At 44.6% G+C, this 17776-nt stretch overlaps 2 protein-coding genes across 3 annotated transcripts; one reads left to right on the plus strand and one right to left on the minus strand.

Annotated features, from left to right (window-relative positions):
* Nucleotides 1–436: 436 nt before the first annotated feature.
* KLHL11 (kelch like family member 11) lies at nt 437–11319 on the plus strand. Of its 2 annotated transcripts, XR_006384523.1 has the most exons (3): nt 437–1017; nt 5827–7485; nt 9431–11319. XR_006384523.1 is itself a non-coding variant. In XM_044247940.1 (2 exons), exons 1-2 carry the CDS (start codon nt 473–475, stop codon nt 7406–7408), a joined length of 2127 nt encoding a protein of 708 aa, XP_044103875.1. In that variant the 5' UTR covers nt 437–472; the 3' UTR covers nt 7409–11319. The 2 variants fall into 2 exon arrangements, 1 of the variants encoding a protein (XP_044103875.1); XM_044247940.1 differs by having other exon boundaries at nt 5827–11319.
* Nucleotides 11320–11529: 210 nt separating this feature from the next.
* On the minus strand, nt 11530–17585 carry KLHL10 (kelch like family member 10). Its single transcript, XM_044250410.1, has 5 exons — nt 17392–17585; nt 13923–14412; nt 12587–13204; nt 12129–12278; nt 11530–11904 (listed from the first exon to the last, which is right to left on the minus strand). The coding sequence occupies exons 1-5, from the start codon at nt 17583–17585 to the stop codon at nt 11530–11532; spliced, it is 1827 nt and encodes a 608-aa protein (XP_044106345.1).
* Between the last annotated feature and the right edge of the window lie 191 nt (nt 17586–17776).

The following is a 17776-nucleotide window of genomic DNA, read 5'->3' on the forward strand; positions in this document are numbered from 1 at the left end:
TCATTTAATCCTCACAGTCATCTCCCAACATAGATACTATCCCATTTTTATAGAAGATAAATTGGTTCAGAGATCCTAAGTAACTTGCTCACCCTCATCTGCTTAGCTCGGTAACGTTTACTCCAAATTCATTTTAAAAGTAGAAGTCCACTGTCGCCACCCGAGACACTAACCACGGGTTGATGATCGAGGGTGGCTTTTGGTACATAATGACCACGAAGAGCATGCCACTCTAAGGGGCAGGAGACGAGCCACCCTCCCACGGAGACTCGCGAGTGGGATGTCTGGGGGAGCAGCACCGTTGAGCCCTCTCCAAGGTGGGACGGCTCCCGGCGGGCGCGGCCGCGCGTGCGCACACTAGGGGCGCCCGGCTCCGCCCCGCGCCCACTATTTATTCCCAGAATCCCTCTGTGTCGCACCAGAACGGCTGGATCGTTCCGAGACTGCGGAGGTCGGGCGCGGCGGCGTCAAGATGGCGGCGGCGGCGGTGGCTGCGGCCGCAGCGGCCGCAGCGGCCGCATCTCTTCAGGTGCTGGAGATGGAGAGCATGGAGACGGCCGCCGCCGGTTCGGCAGGGCTGGCCGCCGAAGTCCGAGGCAGCGGCACGGTGGACTTCGGGTCTGGGCCTGGCATATCTGCAATGGAGGCGAGCGGGGGCGATCCGGGCCCGGAGGCCGAGGATTTCGAGTGCAGCTCTCACTGCTCGGAGCTGTCTTGGAGGCAGAACGAGCAGAGGCGCCAGGGCCTCTTCTGCGACATTACCTTGTGCTTCGGCGGCGCGGGAGGCCGCGAGTTCCGGGCCCACCGCTCGGTGCTGGCCGCTGCCACTGAGTACTTCACGCCCCTACTCTCGGGCCAGTTCTCGGAGTCCCGCTCGGGCCGGGTGGAGATGCGCAAGTGGAGCTCCGAGCCCGGGCCCGAGCCCGACACGGTGGAAGCCGTTATCGAATACATGTACACCGGGCGCATCCGCGTCAGCACGGGCAGTGTGCACGAGGTGCTGGAGTTGGCCGACAGGTAGGCGGGATGCGGAGGGCCTCGCGCCGGGAGGTGTAGATGTCCCCCACCTCAGGGTCGCATCCAGGGAGGGGACGGGGGAGGCAGTGCCTACGGTTTCGACCGGAGGGAGCCCCGAGGAAATGCATTTGTTTGGTATTTATTGAGCGCCAGCTGTATGCCGTTGGGCAGCCGCTGCACTGGGTACTGAGGATGCAGCGGCCGGTCTGACGAGGGCGCCCTGCTCTTAGGGAGCTCAGATTCCAGGTGGAGGGACAAAGGCAATGAAAAAGAAAGTCTGCGTGTGATCAGTGCTGTGTTGACATTTTAAAAGGATGAAAGGATAGTGCTTGGGTTGAGGAAAGACCTTTCTGAGGAGGTGACATTAAAACCGACCTCCAAATGGCAAGAAAGCCCTACCGTGCAAAGATGGGAAATGGACATTCCAGGCAGATAGCGCAAAGGCCTTCTGGTAGGACCCGGTTTGGCTTAAAGAACTAAAGGGAATATCCAGCGGAGCTGGATCTAGTCTGTGAAGGGTGTGTGAAACGCATTGAAATAAGAAGCTTGATTTTTTTTACTGGGCGATGGGAAGCTGGGTGAAGAAATCTCCTGATTTAATTATTATAAAGGCCGATTCTGCTACTATGAGAAATGGATTGTGAGGGGTAGGAATGGATGTTACAGAGAATGGTTAGGAGGTAGGTGGATGCCATTTTTAAAGTTGTGGAGGAGTCTGTTTTGGCAGTATTGTGTTACAGGTACATTATTTTGACAAGTACCTATTGAGTGCCTGTTATGCATCAGATCAGACACTGGGTTCTCCGGTGCTGGAAATGCAGTGGTGAACAAAACAGACAAAAGCCCCTTTCCTCGCTGCACGTACCTTAGTAGATGGACAACAAGTAAGTAAAGTAGATAGCAGGGGACACCTGGGTGGCTCAGTGGGTTGAGCCTCTGCCTACCGCTCAGGTCATGATCCCAGGGTCCTGGGATTGAGCCCCGCATCGGGCCTTCGCTCGGCGGGGAGCCGGCTTCCCCCCTCTCTCTGCCTGCCTCTCTGCCTACTTGTGATCTCTGTCAAATAAATAAATAAAATCTTTAAAAAAAAGAAAGAAAGAAAGTGCTGATGGAGAGGAGCTGTGTTTTTTAATACATAGAGAATGCCTAATGAAGAAGGCATTTTGTAAAGAACGGAAGCGGATGAGGTGAAGAGTGTTTTAGGTAAGGGACACAGGTTGAAAAGGCCGTGAGGTGGAGCTTATCTGGATGTTAGAGAATAGCAGGCCAGTGTGGCTCCATCAAATGGATGCAGGTGCAGAGGCATGGGAGAGGCCCCTCAGGGTGGTGATGGGGATGGATCTAGTTTCCATGGAGCTTGGGTTCCAGAGGGCTTGCAGCTTGCGAAAGGAGTTCTTACTCTGAATGAGTAGGAGATGGGAAGGTTTGGGGGCAAAGGAATGATGCAGTCTGATTTGAAGAATTTTGCTTTGGGGATAGCGGAACAATGCAGTCTGATTTGAAGAATCTGCCGCGTTGAAAAAAGGATGGCGTTCCTGGGGCAGAAGCAGAGAGATTAGGAGGTTGGGATGGTGGTAGAGGCTTGGATCAAAGAAAAGTAAAGGTGATTAGCGTTTCAATTCCAGATACGTTTTAAAGGTAGAAGGGACCATTTGCTGATGTGTTTGATGTAGAGTATAAGGGAAAAGACTGCTAGTTTTTTTGATCCAAGCAATTGGTAAGATAGGGTTATTTATTTATTTAAACGTGGAAGAGTGTTGGAAAGCAGGTTTGGGAGGAAGATGAGGGGTTTGGTTTTGGCCCAGGGCATGTCTGAGGAGGCAGGTGGATGGATGTAAGAACATTTGGAGCTAGGGATTGGGAGGAATATGGCATATAGATGGTAATTAAAGCCATGGAACTGGATGAAATTACTTAGGAAGAGAGTGTATACAGAGAAGGGGCAAGACGGAGTCCTGGCAGCCGCCTGGGTGGCTCAGTGGGTTAAGTCTCTGCCTTTGGCTCAGGTCATGATCCCAGGGTCCTGGGAGGGCTCTCTGCTCAGCAGGGAGCCTACTTCCTCCTCTCTCTCTGCCTGCCTCCTTGCCTACTTGTGATCTCTGTCTCTGTCAAATAAATAAATAAAATCTTAAAAAAAAAAAAAAAGAAGAAGATTGCATCCTGGGGTTCCAAAATGTTAAGGAACCAGCAGAGGAGATGGGTCTCACAGAGTGTAGAGGAGAGAGTAGCCTGAGCATGTCACCTCTGTCAACCATAATAGATTGTTGGATTTGGCAATAAGAGAGGTCCCTGATCGCATTAACAAGAGCCTATAAAGAGGGTCAGAATAATGATACACGTGGAAATATTTGGAGGAGAGTCAGGAAATATTTGGAGGAGGTCTCCCCACCCCCCAACCTGCCCAAGATAGGAGATATTTGATCTTGTTTGTGTGCTTTAAAAAAAAAAATGAATCAGAAGAAGAGGAGAAATTGATGTTATAGAATTGGAGGAATAATTGCAGGAGCAAAGCCCTTAAAACCAGGAAGGGGACAGAACCCGTATTTAAAATGGAAAAGTTGGACTGGGAATGCAGAGTTCTAGGATAGACCTGCAGGCAGATTGGGTGGTGGGGAGATGGAGTTTCTGCCTGATTGCTTCTGTTTTCTCAAAGCCCAGGGTTGGGTCATTCATTAGAGGGTGAGGAAGGATGGGGGCAGGTATAGATATGAGAGAGGGAGGTTTGTTGAATGAAAAATGGCAAGATAAGGGTCATTGGAATCACTCAAGCTATGTTTGTGTCTGTTGTGTGGGCTTATTTTTCAAATTTGCCCCTGCTTTATAGGGGAATTGGAGGTGAGGAGAGAACGCCCCAGGCAGTTTACCTAAAACTCTTAATTTCTCTCCATCTGCTTTAGCAGCTGCCTGGTGTTAGACAGTGTTCTAAGTATCTTGCAACCATCACATCTAATCTTACCCATCATCTCTGAGGCAACATTCCTGTCCCTACCACCCATATACTGTTGATCATACCTTCCTTCAAGGGTTCTTTCAAGGAAATAACAGGAAGTATCCAGCACACTGCCCAGAACATGTCACATGCCTAGTATATGCTACCTGTTGTTTTCATAGAGCGGTGTTTCCAAACACCCTGTGCAAGGGAGTATGTGTCAGTGAATTTAGGTGAGCAGACAGCTCCTCCTCAGCTGCATGCCAAACCACTTTCATACCTTTGTTACTGTTGTTTGAGTTTGCCTTGCCACCCCCCTACCCCCCACCCCCGCTTTAGAACCCCGCTCAGGCCACACCCTCCCAGCACCACCCCCAACCCCCCTTGGCAGCTGCCCAGGAAGAAAACTGGGTAAGAGGAGATTAAAATCTCTGACAGGAGGCTTCCACTGCTGTTCCTTCTGATATTTGAGCAGACATAGTCCCCCAGAAGCCACAGCTCCTGTACCACTTAGTCAAGGCCTAATAAAGTATCTTCCCTGAGACCCTGCCTCATTGAAGAAAAGGCAGGTGATTGACCAGGGATTAGGACAGGAATGGAATAGACAAATTGGGATTGGGATTTGTACTTTTGCCAATAAAAATAAAGCGTGGGACTATTGCATTTTATTTTTTATTAAGTTTTTTATTTTAGGGGTGCCTGGGTGGCTCAGTCATTAAGTGTCTGCCTTCAGCTCAGGTCTGGGGGTCGGGGATTGAACCCTGCATCAGGCTCCCAGCTCAATGGGAAGTCTGCTCTCCCCCTTCTTGTGTTCCCTCCCTCACTGTCTCTCTCTGTCAAATAAATAAATAAAATCTTTATAAAATAAATTTTTTTTAATTTTAATTCCAGTATAGTTAAATACAGTGTTTTATTAGTTTCAAGTGTACAGCAGTAATTCAACAATTCTATACGTTACCCAGGGCTCACCATGATAACTGCACTCCCCAATCCCCCATCATCCATTTCAACCTCCTCCTTCCCTTTGGTAACCATCTGTTTGTTTTTTTTTTAAGATTTTATTATTTATTTGACAGAGAGAGACACAGTGGGAGGGAACACAAGCAGGGGGAGTGGGGGGAGAAGCAGGCTTCCTGCTGAGCAGGGAGCCCCATGCGGGGCTCCATCCCAGGATCCTGGATGGATCATGACCTGAGCTGAAGGCAGATGCTTAATGACCGAGCCACTCTGTGCCCCACCATCAGTTCTCTATAGTTAAGGAGTCTGTTTCTTGGTTTCTCTCTCTCTGCACGTTTGTTTTGTTTCTCAAGTCCCACATATGAGTGAAATTGTATATATATTTTTTTTTCTGTTGTACTTTATCGAAGGATATGTTCCAGGAAACCTTACATTATGAAGAAATCTCCACTGTGTGTGTGTTGTATGTATCATGTATAATTATATATAAACTATATAATACAAATAATTTAAAGTATATCCTACATGGAGATGACTTTATGCTTTTAAATATACTTTTCAGCATAATCCTTTTTTAAGATTTTATTTATTTATTTGAGAGAGAGAGAGACAGTGAGAGAGAGCATGAGCGAGGAGAAGGTCAGAGGGAGAAGCAGACTCCCCATGGAGCTGGGAGCCCGATGTGGGACTCGATCCCGGGATTCCAGGATCACGCCCTGAGCCGAAGGCAGTCGTCCAACCAACTGAGCCACCCAGGCATCCCAGCATAATCCTTTTTTAATTTGGGGAGCTTTGCCTTTTTTTCAGATGTTGGGCGTAAAGTGAGATAAAGCTTACCATTTTAATTTGTATAATTCAGATGTTCTTAAACTGCAACCACAAAAAATATGCACATTTGAAAATTTCTTTTTCTTGATCTTTAGGTTCCTTTTAATTCGTTTAAAAGAATTTTGTGGAGAATTTCTCAAGAAAAAACTTCATCTCTCCAATTGTGTGGCCATTCATAGCTTAGCTCACATGTATACCTTGAGCCAACTTGCTTTGAAAGCTGCCGATATGATACGGAGAAATTTCCACAAAGTAATTCAGGATGAAGAGTTTTATACTTTACCTTTCCATCTCATCCGAGACTGGCTGTCAGACTTGGAAATTACGGTGGATTCCGAGGAGGTTCTCTTTGAAACAGTTCTGAAGTGGGTTCAGAGAAATGCAGAAGAGAGAGAAAGATACTTTGAAGAACTTTTTAAGTTGCTGAGATTGTCCCAGATGAAACCTACTTACCTTACTCGGCATGTCAAACCAGAGAGGCTGGTGGCCAATAATGAAGTTTGCGTCAAGTTAGTGGCCGATGCAGTAGAGAGACATGCTCTGAGGGCTGAAAACATACAATCTGGCACCTTCCAGCACCCCGCCTCTCATGTCTCATTATTACCTCGCTATGGGCAAAATATGGACGTGATCATGGTTATTGGAGGCGTGTCAGAAGGAGGGGATTATTTAAGTGAATGTGTGGGATATTTTGTCGATGAGGACAGATGGGTAAACCTGCCCCATATTCATAATCACCTTGATGGACATGCTGTTGCAGTAACAGAGTCCTATGTGTATGTTGCTGGATCAATGGAGCCAGGGTTTGCTAAAACTGTGGAAAGATACAACCCAAATTTGAATACATGGGAACATGTTTGTAGTCTGATGACAAGGAAGCATTCTTTTGGGTTAACAGAAGTCAAAGGGAAGCTCTACAGCATTGGAGGACATGGCAACTTTAGTCCTGGCTTTAAAGATGTGACTGTTTATAATCCCGAGCTAGATAAATGGCACAACTTGGAGTCCGCACCAAAGATTCTTCGAGATGTCAAAGCGCTAGCCATTGAAGACCGGTTTGTATACATCGCTGCCCGCACTCCTGTGGACCGGGACACGGAAGATGGACTAAAAGCTGTAATTACATGCTACGATACAGAGACTCGACAGTGGCAAGATGTGGAATCTTTGCCACTTATTGACAATTACTGTTTTTTCCAAATGTCTGTGGTCAATTCAAACTTTTATCAGACAGCATCATGCTGTCCTAAGAGTTATTCTTTAGAAAATGAAGAGGCAGTAAGAAAAATTGCCAGTCAAGTTTCCGATGAGATCCTTGAAAGCTTACCTCCAGAAGTCCTAAGCATCGAAGGAGCAGCCATCTGCTACTACAAAGATGACGTTTTCATTATCGGAGGCTGGAAGAACAGTGATGATATTGACAAACAGTATCGGAAGGAAGCCTATCGATACTGTGCGGAAAGAAAGCGGTGGATGCTTCTTCCTCCCATGCCACAGCCACGTTGTAGAGCCACGGCTTGCCACATAAGAATCCCATACCGGTACTTGCATGGAACACAGAGATATCCTATGCCTCAAAACTTAATGTGGCAGAAGGACCGGATCAGACAGATGCAAGAAATACATAGGCATGCCCTAAACATGCGACGAGTGCCGAGCTCTCAGATCGAATGCTAGATTCTCTAAAAGGTGCAGCTTGAAACAGTTGTACCTGTTTCGTGAGGCTGAGGAGACCCAGACTGTTACTTGAAAAAGTATGTCGATAACTTATTTTCTACCTAAACTGATTATTGCCCCATATAAAGGAAATATAGTTAAAAAACTGAAGAATGGGAAACTCGATTTAGTATATGGTAACTTTTGTTGGTTTGTAGTCTTTTTCTGTCTTTGGTTTGTGTGGGATGTGCTAGCTAAATGAGATCTTACTAATGACAAGTGGAAAAACCAGGGATAGTCACTTGGCTGTTTTTCTGCCAACAAGTTAAAACTCCTTTGTCTTAGGGACTTACTGTTTTGAACATGCTTTAAGCAACAGTTTATTTGCACATTTACTTTGATATTCCTTTTGATTTTTTTCCTGAATGGCTGGTTTTGAAAAGGGCAGATTTTATGCCTTGAGCCCTCATCTGCAGGAGGTGTGTGCAATAGTGAGACTGAGATTTGAAGGGAAAAGCACAATATTTCAGCAAGATGATTTCAGAATATTTGCATTGGTAATTCATTGTATGTGTTTATCTAGAAATTCTGTTGTTTCTTTCTAGAAGAGATGACTGATGAAAAATTTGTGATTGGCTCATTATTTTTTGAATATTTTTCATTTCTTCAGCAATTGTTACAGACTTGGAGCCATTGCTCTGAGATGATGGTAGTTGACAAGAGTATTGATCTTTAGCTGATTGGTTTAATACAGAGGAAGTTATATATGTGAAATTTGTTTCTTTAAGAAGAAAAGTAGTGTTCATATAGACTGAGCAATGAAAGGCATTAAAACATTTAAACACTTTCTTCAGGAGTTGCAGGCTTATTTGAGGATAAATTACTGAGTGTAAATAATGCCTATGACAATCGACACTTAATGCCTTCAATTTTAAATTTTGCTCTAATGTATATTGTATAGAATCCTCATTCCTTTCTAAAAGAAATGTTTTCCAAAATGGGAAGGAAGTGACAATTTAGAGAAACTGGTTAAAGAGAAGCCTTATTGTTTCTCAGCCCTGGTTGTTCTATTTTATCCAGTTGCCCTAGACTTTTATGGGAACTTTGACCCTGGAATACCAAATTTAGGTACACAACTATGGCTCTTAAAAATGTATTGCTTTAGTTACCTTTTATTTATTTTATGCATTTTTCGATTCTCGAATGCACTCCAAAGCTTTATACAAATTAGCACTCAGTTAGCTTAGAGGACTCTTGCCCTAATGTGTTGCAAAAGGGGTCCATTTTATGTTTCTTGTTTCTTTCAGAATGTCTGTCTCCTTAGACATTCCAGAATGCTGTTCTAGAAGTGTTGAATTCCAAGTGAAGTGATTTTTTCCCCCCTAGTCCGTTATAATTAACCTCCTTATTGTATCAAATATCAAAAAAAGCACAACCAGAAATTTTGGCTCTCAGTTTGCTGCAAGACTTTTAATATTTAGCCCTTGGACTCTATACCAAGAACTTCCCTGAAATTTCTAAATTAGTATTCCTGCCTAGGATAGTTTGTCAATAAATATATTGGAAATCTGCTTTAAAACCATTTCATTTCCATTGGGGTGGGGTAGTAAACTTCAAGTCCTATTTCTGTATGAAGATATATTATCCTATGCCACATCTACCATTTTATCAATTTCCATTTGTAGTTATTTTGAAAAAAGCCATTTCTGAGAAGTGCTAATTCTGAGTTGAGAGAGGTCTGTGCAAATGAGACAGAGAAGCTCACTGAGTGATGTTCTCCTCTCTGATAGACTGGTAGCTAGTGCTTCCTTTTCTTGGTGGTGGTGAAATAATTTTAGTAGCTCACTACAGTGACAGTTTCTCTCTAAAAGGTGTGATTTAAGGTTTTTGGATCTTATCTCAGAGTTGTCTTCTGAGACATTGTTACCAAGTTATTTGGGGGGTGGTCTTTCTTCAGGGGATGTGACAAGTTTTAACTCCTCTAAGATTTAGGTATAATCTGGTTTTGAACACTTGATTGAAACTGTTGTTTTTTTAACTCAGCAGGCTGCCTAGGCCATGGCTGAAAAGAAGGGGTAAGTCCTTCCTTGCATGATGTGTGCAGGTTTTCCTGACGACTGGATTTCTAATTTTCGTATTTGAATTCACATGTGTGACTTCACATCAATAACTTGTGTTTCTGAAATATCCTAACTAACTTGTTAATAAGGAAGGAAACCAGATTTGCTTAAATCTGTTCAAGGCTGACATTCTGAAATCTAAACTGGAAGTAACTTCCAGAGTATTTAGAAAGGTTCTGACTATGATCACAAGCCCAAAATGGCTCTTGGGGAAAGAAGTTTCCTTTTTGATGAAAACTTAAAGAATGCATTTGGTAATTTAAGCAGTTAAAAATATAGCTTTAAAAAGGACAGCTTAACACATATTCAGCAGACCTTGTGTGCTCGTTGTTGCTTTTGTTTTTGTTTTGTGGAAGGAAAAAAGAGGAATTGATTATACCAAAAAGTAATATTTATATATAATTTTGAGTGCTACTTCTGTCTTAGAATGGATATTCCTTAACTATACCTACCCCACCATGGTTTTAAGAAAACAAATCCATGGTATCTATTGAGAATGTCAGTCGTGAGCTTAGTGTTTAAGTAATACCTCTCACTTGCAGTTTGCATGATTAGTCTTGTATATCTTGATATCCAACTTTGCTTTTGCTGTGCCAATTCAAAAATATTTTGCTAACAAATCTCAATTCATTGACTTCATGATGAAGTTTTGTTTTGGTCACTCAGTTTTATATAGTATTGTTGGGACCAAAAACTTTTAAAATACTGACTATTATATAGAGATAGAAAACAGAGGTTTGAAGCTGGAAAGATAATGTTTATCAAAGATTTGTGTGCTTTTGTTTTTTAAACTCTTCAGGCTGCTGGTAAGGCAGTTTCTAGGGCACACGCTTTTCGTCTTTGTTTCTTGACTAGTGTAGCATGTGCTATGTTTTAAATACTTCATTCTCTGCTTCATATTGTTCTAATAAGACACTATTCTTGTAGGTAGACAAGCTAAATTGTATTATTTTAGTTACTTGGCCTAACAAGCATAACTAAAGGGACTTTTTTTTGTACTTTCATCTAATTAAGCTTAAGTAAAAAGGGCATGTTGGCCACACTTCCTGTCTCCTGAAAGTCCACAGAATTGTGAAGCAAGTTCTCTGCCTTCACTAGAAAAATAGGGTATTTATAGGTTGCCATTTAACTGTAGAATATTTGAGAAGCAGTTCAGTCTCTCCTTTAATTTTCAAACATTTTGGCACAGTCCACTCCGGTTTGTCGCTTTCTTGAGAATAGTCCATTTTTGTTGCTGTTATAATGCCTATATTATAACGTGTTCTGGTCATTGGAAACAAAACAGCTCATAGTTGAGTGAGTAATACAATAACAGTAACATAATGTAGTAGTCATCTTGCTTCAAGGAATTTAATTAGATAGCCAAATAACGGCTTTGTTGATTACCTTGGTAGGGCTTTTGTCTTACTCTCTGAGCATCACTACGAATGTCTGACATTGAAGCACATACAGTAGAGCACTTGTTGTGAACTTAATCCTCCTGCATAATAATGCACTTGTGAAAAATTACGCTTGCTTGATGTTTGAAGATTACCATCCATGTGCTAGGGCTCATTGAGTTATTTGTAAAATACATACTTAGTTCAAGTTGGTACACCATTGAGTTTTTTGGGCTATCAGTATCCAAGCCCCTTCTCTACTGAAAATATAATCTTGGCTCTCTCCCTTTAAGTCAGAGGAGATGTAGAATTTAGGACGCTTTGAGACATTATATTGTAAAATAGCTTGTTTTATGTTCCTAAAGCTATCTTGTTTTGTGTTGAAGCTATTAATTGTCTCAATGTAAGTTTTAAATAAACATATTTCTTTAGAGCTGGTTTGCACTGTGTGATTTTTCTTTTTTAATGATGCACCATTGGTTGTAAATGCTTTCTTCCTTCCCTCTTACTCCCTCGTTCATCCAACCCTTGGCTCCCTTAAGTTGAACATTTTCGAGTACTCTTACAAGTTTAAACACTGCATTTATTTAAAAAAAGAAGTAATTCTTATTGCTTAGACTTTTTATTAGCTAAATGAAGAAGCTCATACAGGTAGGGTACTTGTCGAAGCGGAGTACTTGACTTCATCTCGCAGAGCTAATCCCGTGAAGTTGTCCCGTCTAGCCGCATATTCCCCGACGTTGGCCAGCCCCGGCACCACACAGCAGCTCAGAGCGCTGCGGTAGATGCTCATGTCATGGGCGTCATACCACTCGTCCGTCTTTTCGTCATAGCACTCCACATTAAAGGTGGTAGTGAAGCCATTAAAGCCGCCCACCACAAACAAGAGGTCGTCTACCACCTCGATGCCAAAATTGCTACGAGGATTAAACATAGTGGGGATTGTGCGCCAAGTATTAGCCACTGGGCTGTAGGCTTCTGCGCTCCTAAGTCGATTTGCTCCATCAAAGCCACCTACCTATGGACAGCAAGGGAAACACGGTTGACTGTTAGCCATGGCTTCCGTGCACCAAGGAAGAGCCCACCATTGGGGGGGGGGGAACCAGTGATTTCATACCTCCCTCTTTCCACTATTTTCCACAGGGGAAAAAAATGCTTTTCAAATGCTTACCAGCAGTGTAAACCTATTTGCGAACAAAAAAGCCAGGGTTATCATTTTGGTGTGATAGAAGATAAACTCACCGCATATACGTGCTCTCCATAAGCAATTACGCCTATTCCACTCCTCCTGCTTCTCATGGGTGCTATGACTGTCCACTGATTACTCTCAGTGTTGTACACTTCGGCTGTGAACAGACACTCGTTTCCGTTAAAACCGCCACATATGTAGACCTGTGTGGAGAGAGGCGCAAGGTTACTGAAATCGTCACCACTGGGGAGTGGAAAGAAAGGGTGTGTATGTGGCAGTGAGGAGGGACCCCTTCGGATGCCAGCCTGTACGATCATTCTTCCTCCTATGTGTGCATACATCGCTTTTTAATGAGTAAAATGTTAAAGGATAGTTACAAAGGGCCACTTCGTCGTTTGAGGACGGAGTTAGTCCTGCAGAGTGAGTGCTGCCTCTTCTATGTTCCACCTGCCCCCCCCAAAACAAAGAAGAACATTCCTTCTGGACGTGTTCTTTCCCGCTCCAGTCCTACCTTCCCGTAGAGGGTCGTGGCACTTGCGTCACTCCTCTGCTCGTGCATAGGGGCGATGAGTGTCCACTGGTTGGTCTCGGGCTCGTAACGTTCAGCAGTGTTCAGACGCACATAGCCGTCGAATCCTCCCATGGCGTAAATAAAATTGCTGAGGACTGTCACGCTGACGTAGCAACGTCGGGAGTGCATCGGGGCCACCTGATGCCACGTTTTCTTGACCGGGTCAAAACGCTTAACGCTATTGAAATAGTCTACACTATCGAACCCCCCAATGATATAAACGTAGCCTTTCAAATAGGCTGCCCCGTGGTAGGCACGGGGACTCTCTTCCTCACAAGTGACATTCACCCATCTGTCTGCCCGAGCATCGTATGCCTCAATGGCATTGGTGGGGCTCCCACCACTCCAGCCACCAATTGCAAATAGGATGGCATAGGGCAGGCGGGGCCTGGTGAGTGGGTTGGTGAAGTCAGAATTAGAGGGTCCATTCATGTTGAGGTCATACATGGCCTTTAGGGCATTGATGATGACTGGCTTGCATTCCTCACTGTCTTTGACATAGTCGTTCATCTTCACATTGTTCATGAAGTACTCAGCATGCATTAGGGCCAGGCGAACCTAAGAAAGAAATACAGAAAGTGAGATGAGGTGAGGGTACCTGGAAAACCCATCTCCGTATCTCCCTGCTTACAGGCTGCCTTTGCATGGCAGCAGGGTCATATTTTGTGTTTGAAACTTACAGCTCACAGTTAAATACAGTTTGAAATTTACAGCTCACAGTTTTGCGGAGGTGGTATACATTTGAATGCTGAGAATGAGCTAGATAGAAGCGACCTCAAGTGTTCACAGAGCTAGCCCTTTCCTGGGCCCCTGGGCAGTACTATCAGACCAGAGAAAGCTGTGGTGATTGTTCAGTCATTGAACATCTATGTTTCTCTGTATAAAATAACACAGATTAGCACCAAATGGCTATAATTATACATAATACAGTTTGGTGTCTATCCCACTTTTACCTGGGGTTTGGGGAAACTCACAGAATAAAAATGGGTGAAAGGAAGACCCTTTAGAATTCTTTTGAAGACCTTGCCATCTCCTTCCCCCACTGCCAGGGAGAATTTTGGTCAAAGAATATAAATGAGGTAGAAGCAGCTAGCAATGTCAAGAAAGAAAAAAACCCTGCAAAATTCCACAGAATGGTAGCCTTCTATATAAGTGTATGTGAATACAGCCCCAGAATCTGCCAAACAGCTGAATGTGGCTCTTCGCACAGTCCCTCCGGGATAAATGAACCAAACATGAGCAATTAAGCATCCCACAAAAAATAACTAAACTTGACCTTGGGAAGCAAAACTGAAATATGCTGCTTCCTATTTGGGGGGTCATGAGAAATCCATTTTAAAATGGCCTCAAATACAGCATCTTCTTGTTTGACGTTGAGCTCATCTTTCTCAATGATATCCTTCAGTTCAGTGACTGAGAGCTCTAAAAACTCGGCCGAGACTTTCACCATCTCCTCAAAGTTGTGCAGTATAAACATGTAGGCCTTCTGCCTCAGCTCGGGACAGTAGTAGTAGTCCGTGAACTTGCAGATGCCGATACAGTTATCCAAACACAGCTCCGACTTGAGGAACTCACAGCAACCCCTGACAATACCCATGATGTTAAATTGGTCTGCAGCAGCCAGCAGCTTCTCCACATTGTCCGGTGTGATGGGGACGGTCCGGGTGTATGCATATTCAATAATTAGCTTCATCATGTCAGGGGAAATGCCAGGAATGTTGTATACCTTCTTTTCAGTGTTGTTCCAGCCACTTGTAAACAAAGCTCTGGAAAAAAAGAAAGAAACGAGCAGCCACTGAAATATTTCTCTCCAGTTTAACAGGTTCTCCTCCCACTGTCTTTCGTCGAGGAGAGTTTGGACATTGCCCAAACAGTACACAGTGAGTATGTTAGAAAAAAAGTGGCGTGAGGAAGGGGAGGGGGCGGGCAGATTTTGCATCTTATACAGCGGGCAAGAGAACCTTGCCAAGAACTTTGACTTTGGTCACTCTCCTTATCCTCATGAAAACGAGAACTTTTCCCTATTTTGTGGGTGGAAAAATTGGGATCTAGAGCCGGGAATAAGACCTAGATGTCTTCTATCTCAATCTTGCTTAAGAAAATTAAACTTGAGGTGCACCTGGGTGGCTCAGTGGGTTAAAGCCGCTGCCTTCAGCTCAGGTCATGATCCCGGGGTCCTGGGATGGAGCCCCGCGTCAGGCTCTCTGCTCCGCAGGGAGCCTGCTTCCTCCTCTCTCTCTCTGCCTGCCTCTCTGCCTACTTGTGCTCTCTGTCAAATAAATAAATCTTTAAAAAAAGAAAAGAAAATTAAACTTGAGCAAGATGGCTTTTTAGTAAGTACTGTTCAACCAGCACACACCCAGAATCGGATCACTCCTCGCCTCTGACTGCTACCTCCTTGGTCCAAGCCCCCAGCATCTCCAGCCTAGATGATTGGGAGTAACCCTCTAATGGATGCCCCTGCTTCTGCCCTTGATGCTGCCAGGCCTTACAGTCATACCCCAACCACCTTATGAGTTTATGTACCCTTCCACCCAAAACCTTCTGCTGACATCCGTTCTTGCTCAGAGTAGAATACAAAGTGCTTGCCAGGGAGTACAAAAGTCCTCTGAGATCTAGACCAGTAATACCTCTCTGGCCACTTCCTCCCACTGCCCCCCTCCTTCCATCCCAGTCCCACCAGCCTTGCTTTCCTTGAATACACCAGAGGTGTTTCATTTTTGGTCCTCTTGTACCTGCAGTTGTCTCTGCCTGGAAGGCTCCCCGCTGCAGATCTCTGTATTTCTCACTCCCACATCCCCCTTAAAGTCTTTGTTCAAATGTCACTTTGTCAGCAAACCATCCTATATAAAATCACCACCTTTCTATTTAAAATCTCCCTACCTGGGGTGCCTGGGTGGCTCAGTTGGTTAAGCATCTGCCTTCTGCTCAGGTCATGATCCCAGGGTCCTGGGAGTGAGTCCTGCATTGGGCTCTCTGCTCAGAGGGGAGTCTGCTTCTCCCTTTGCCTGCCCCCAACCATGCTTGGGTGTGCGCTCTCTCTCTCATAAATAAAATCTTTAAAAATAAATAAAATCTCCCTACCTTCCTTTTTTCCACCTAGCACTTGTGATCTGCTATTTTTTTATTTGTTGAATGCCTATTCCTCCTACTAGGAGGTAAACTTCATGAGAAAACAAACGTTTGTCTCTTTACTCAATGTTTTATTTCTAGTACCCCAATAGTGCCTGTCATAAAATAGGCACTCAATAAATAATTATTGACAGTGTACTATTCCAGAACTATTTATTGGGCTTCTACTGTATAGCTACGTACTTTTTTAGGTGTTGAACAGGACAGAAGAAACTGCCCTGACAAGTTTTTCCTCTTTTTTCCAGGTGGTTTACGAGAATATGGGCTTGGAAATGAGATTCTTCCCTAGCGCAGGGGTCTGCAAACCTACAGCCTCTGGGCCAGATTTGGTCCACCTCTTATTTTTGTACCACCTACAAGCTAAGAATGTTTTCTACTTTTTAAAAAATTTTTTTAAAATTATTTATTTTTAACGATTTTATTTATTTATTTGACAGACAGAGATCACAAGTAGGCAGAGAGGCAGACAGAGAGAGAGGAAGGGAAGCAGGCTCCCTGCTGAGCAGAGAGCCCCATGCTGGGCTTGATCCCAGGATCCTGGGTTCATGACCCAAGCCGAAGGCAGAGGCTTTAACCCACTGAGCAAACCAGGAGCCCCCGCCCCCTTTTTTAGAGACAGAGAGTTGGGGAGGGGTGGGGTTGGGGGGGCAGGAACAGAGGGAAAGGGAAGTAATCTTAAGCAGGCTCCATGACTAACTTGGAGCCCAACACGGGACTTGATCTCAGGACCCTGAGATCATGACCTGAGCTGAAATCAAGAGTTTAACCACTTAACTGACTGAGCCACCCAGACACCCGTTTTTTACATTTTTAAGTGGGGAGGTTTTGCAGCACCTGGAAATTATAATAAATTCAAATTTCAGCCCCATAAATCATTTTTATTGGAACACAGCCATGCCCTCTTATTTAGTATTGTCTATGACTGCTTTCCCACTATAAAGGCAGAGGGCACTCATTGTGACAGAGGCTTGTATGGCCAGTAAGCCTTAAAATATTCACTATCTGGTCTTCTGTAGACCCTGTTGTAGGTCTAGAGGAAATGAGAGTTTTTAGCAACAGATGGAACACATGTATCATGTGTTCTTAGTTCATTGGAACTGAGAACTCAAACATTTTTCAGCTCATGAACAAAATAGCTCTGCTGCTTCCTGGGTCCCAGTGCTTGTGGCCCAAACTCCCTTTATCTTCTGACAAAGACTTCCTTGGGCCTTCCCACATCCTCCTTCCCATCTGCTCAATCCTTGTCAATTCATCACCCTGTTTGAGATAGTCTCTACTGGGATGGGGGCACAAGGGTCGGCAGCACTGTCCTCTAGGTTTAAGTGGGAAATCCAGGATGGGTGTCCAACCTTCCCAAAGATTAGTTTGGGTGAGAATCAAAGGAAAAAAGCACCTGACCCACTAAGAGTTGGCTGAAATCCAGTTGGAAAGCAAAGAGGCGGCTCCGGCCATAGTCGTGCCTCTTCAGAAGACAAAGGAGCCAGGCTAGGGGAGCTCAGAATTTTGACAGTGTCCCTAACTTAAGATGATGGGGTGGGATACATGAAATGAACCAAAATGTCTCAGAATGAGCCCAAGTCCCCCTTTGGCTTAGTTTGGCAACCCTGTTATACCTAAAGTAGGAACTGCAGCTACAGAGGATGTTCTTGTGGGCATTGAACTCAAAGCCATTGACCTTGATGACCACGTCGCAGAGCTTGCCCTCTAGCCTAAGCTCGTTGAAGATCTCACAGGTCATCGCACTCATCTTCCTCTCCATGTGAGGCTGGTGGAAACGTGTGGAGGCCGCCGCGCTCTCCATCTCCATGGCACCCTGGGACCAGCGGAGAGAGGCTGCTCTCCTAGGGTGTTGGGGAGGGTTGTGGGGGGCCCCTTTAGCCTGCTGTCGCTCCTTTTCCCTACTACATCTTTCATATAGGGCCCATCAGGCAGCCCAAGTTCCAGAATCCTGGGCCCGCAGTGAGATCACTCTCAGGATTGTGGCCTCAGGTTCTGGAA

Source organism: Neovison vison, chromosome 5, assembly GCF_020171115.1.
Source record: "Neovison vison isolate M4711 chromosome 5, ASM_NN_V1, whole genome shotgun sequence".
Classification (NCBI taxonomy): domain Eukaryota; kingdom Metazoa; phylum Chordata; class Mammalia; order Carnivora; family Mustelidae; genus Neogale; species Neogale vison.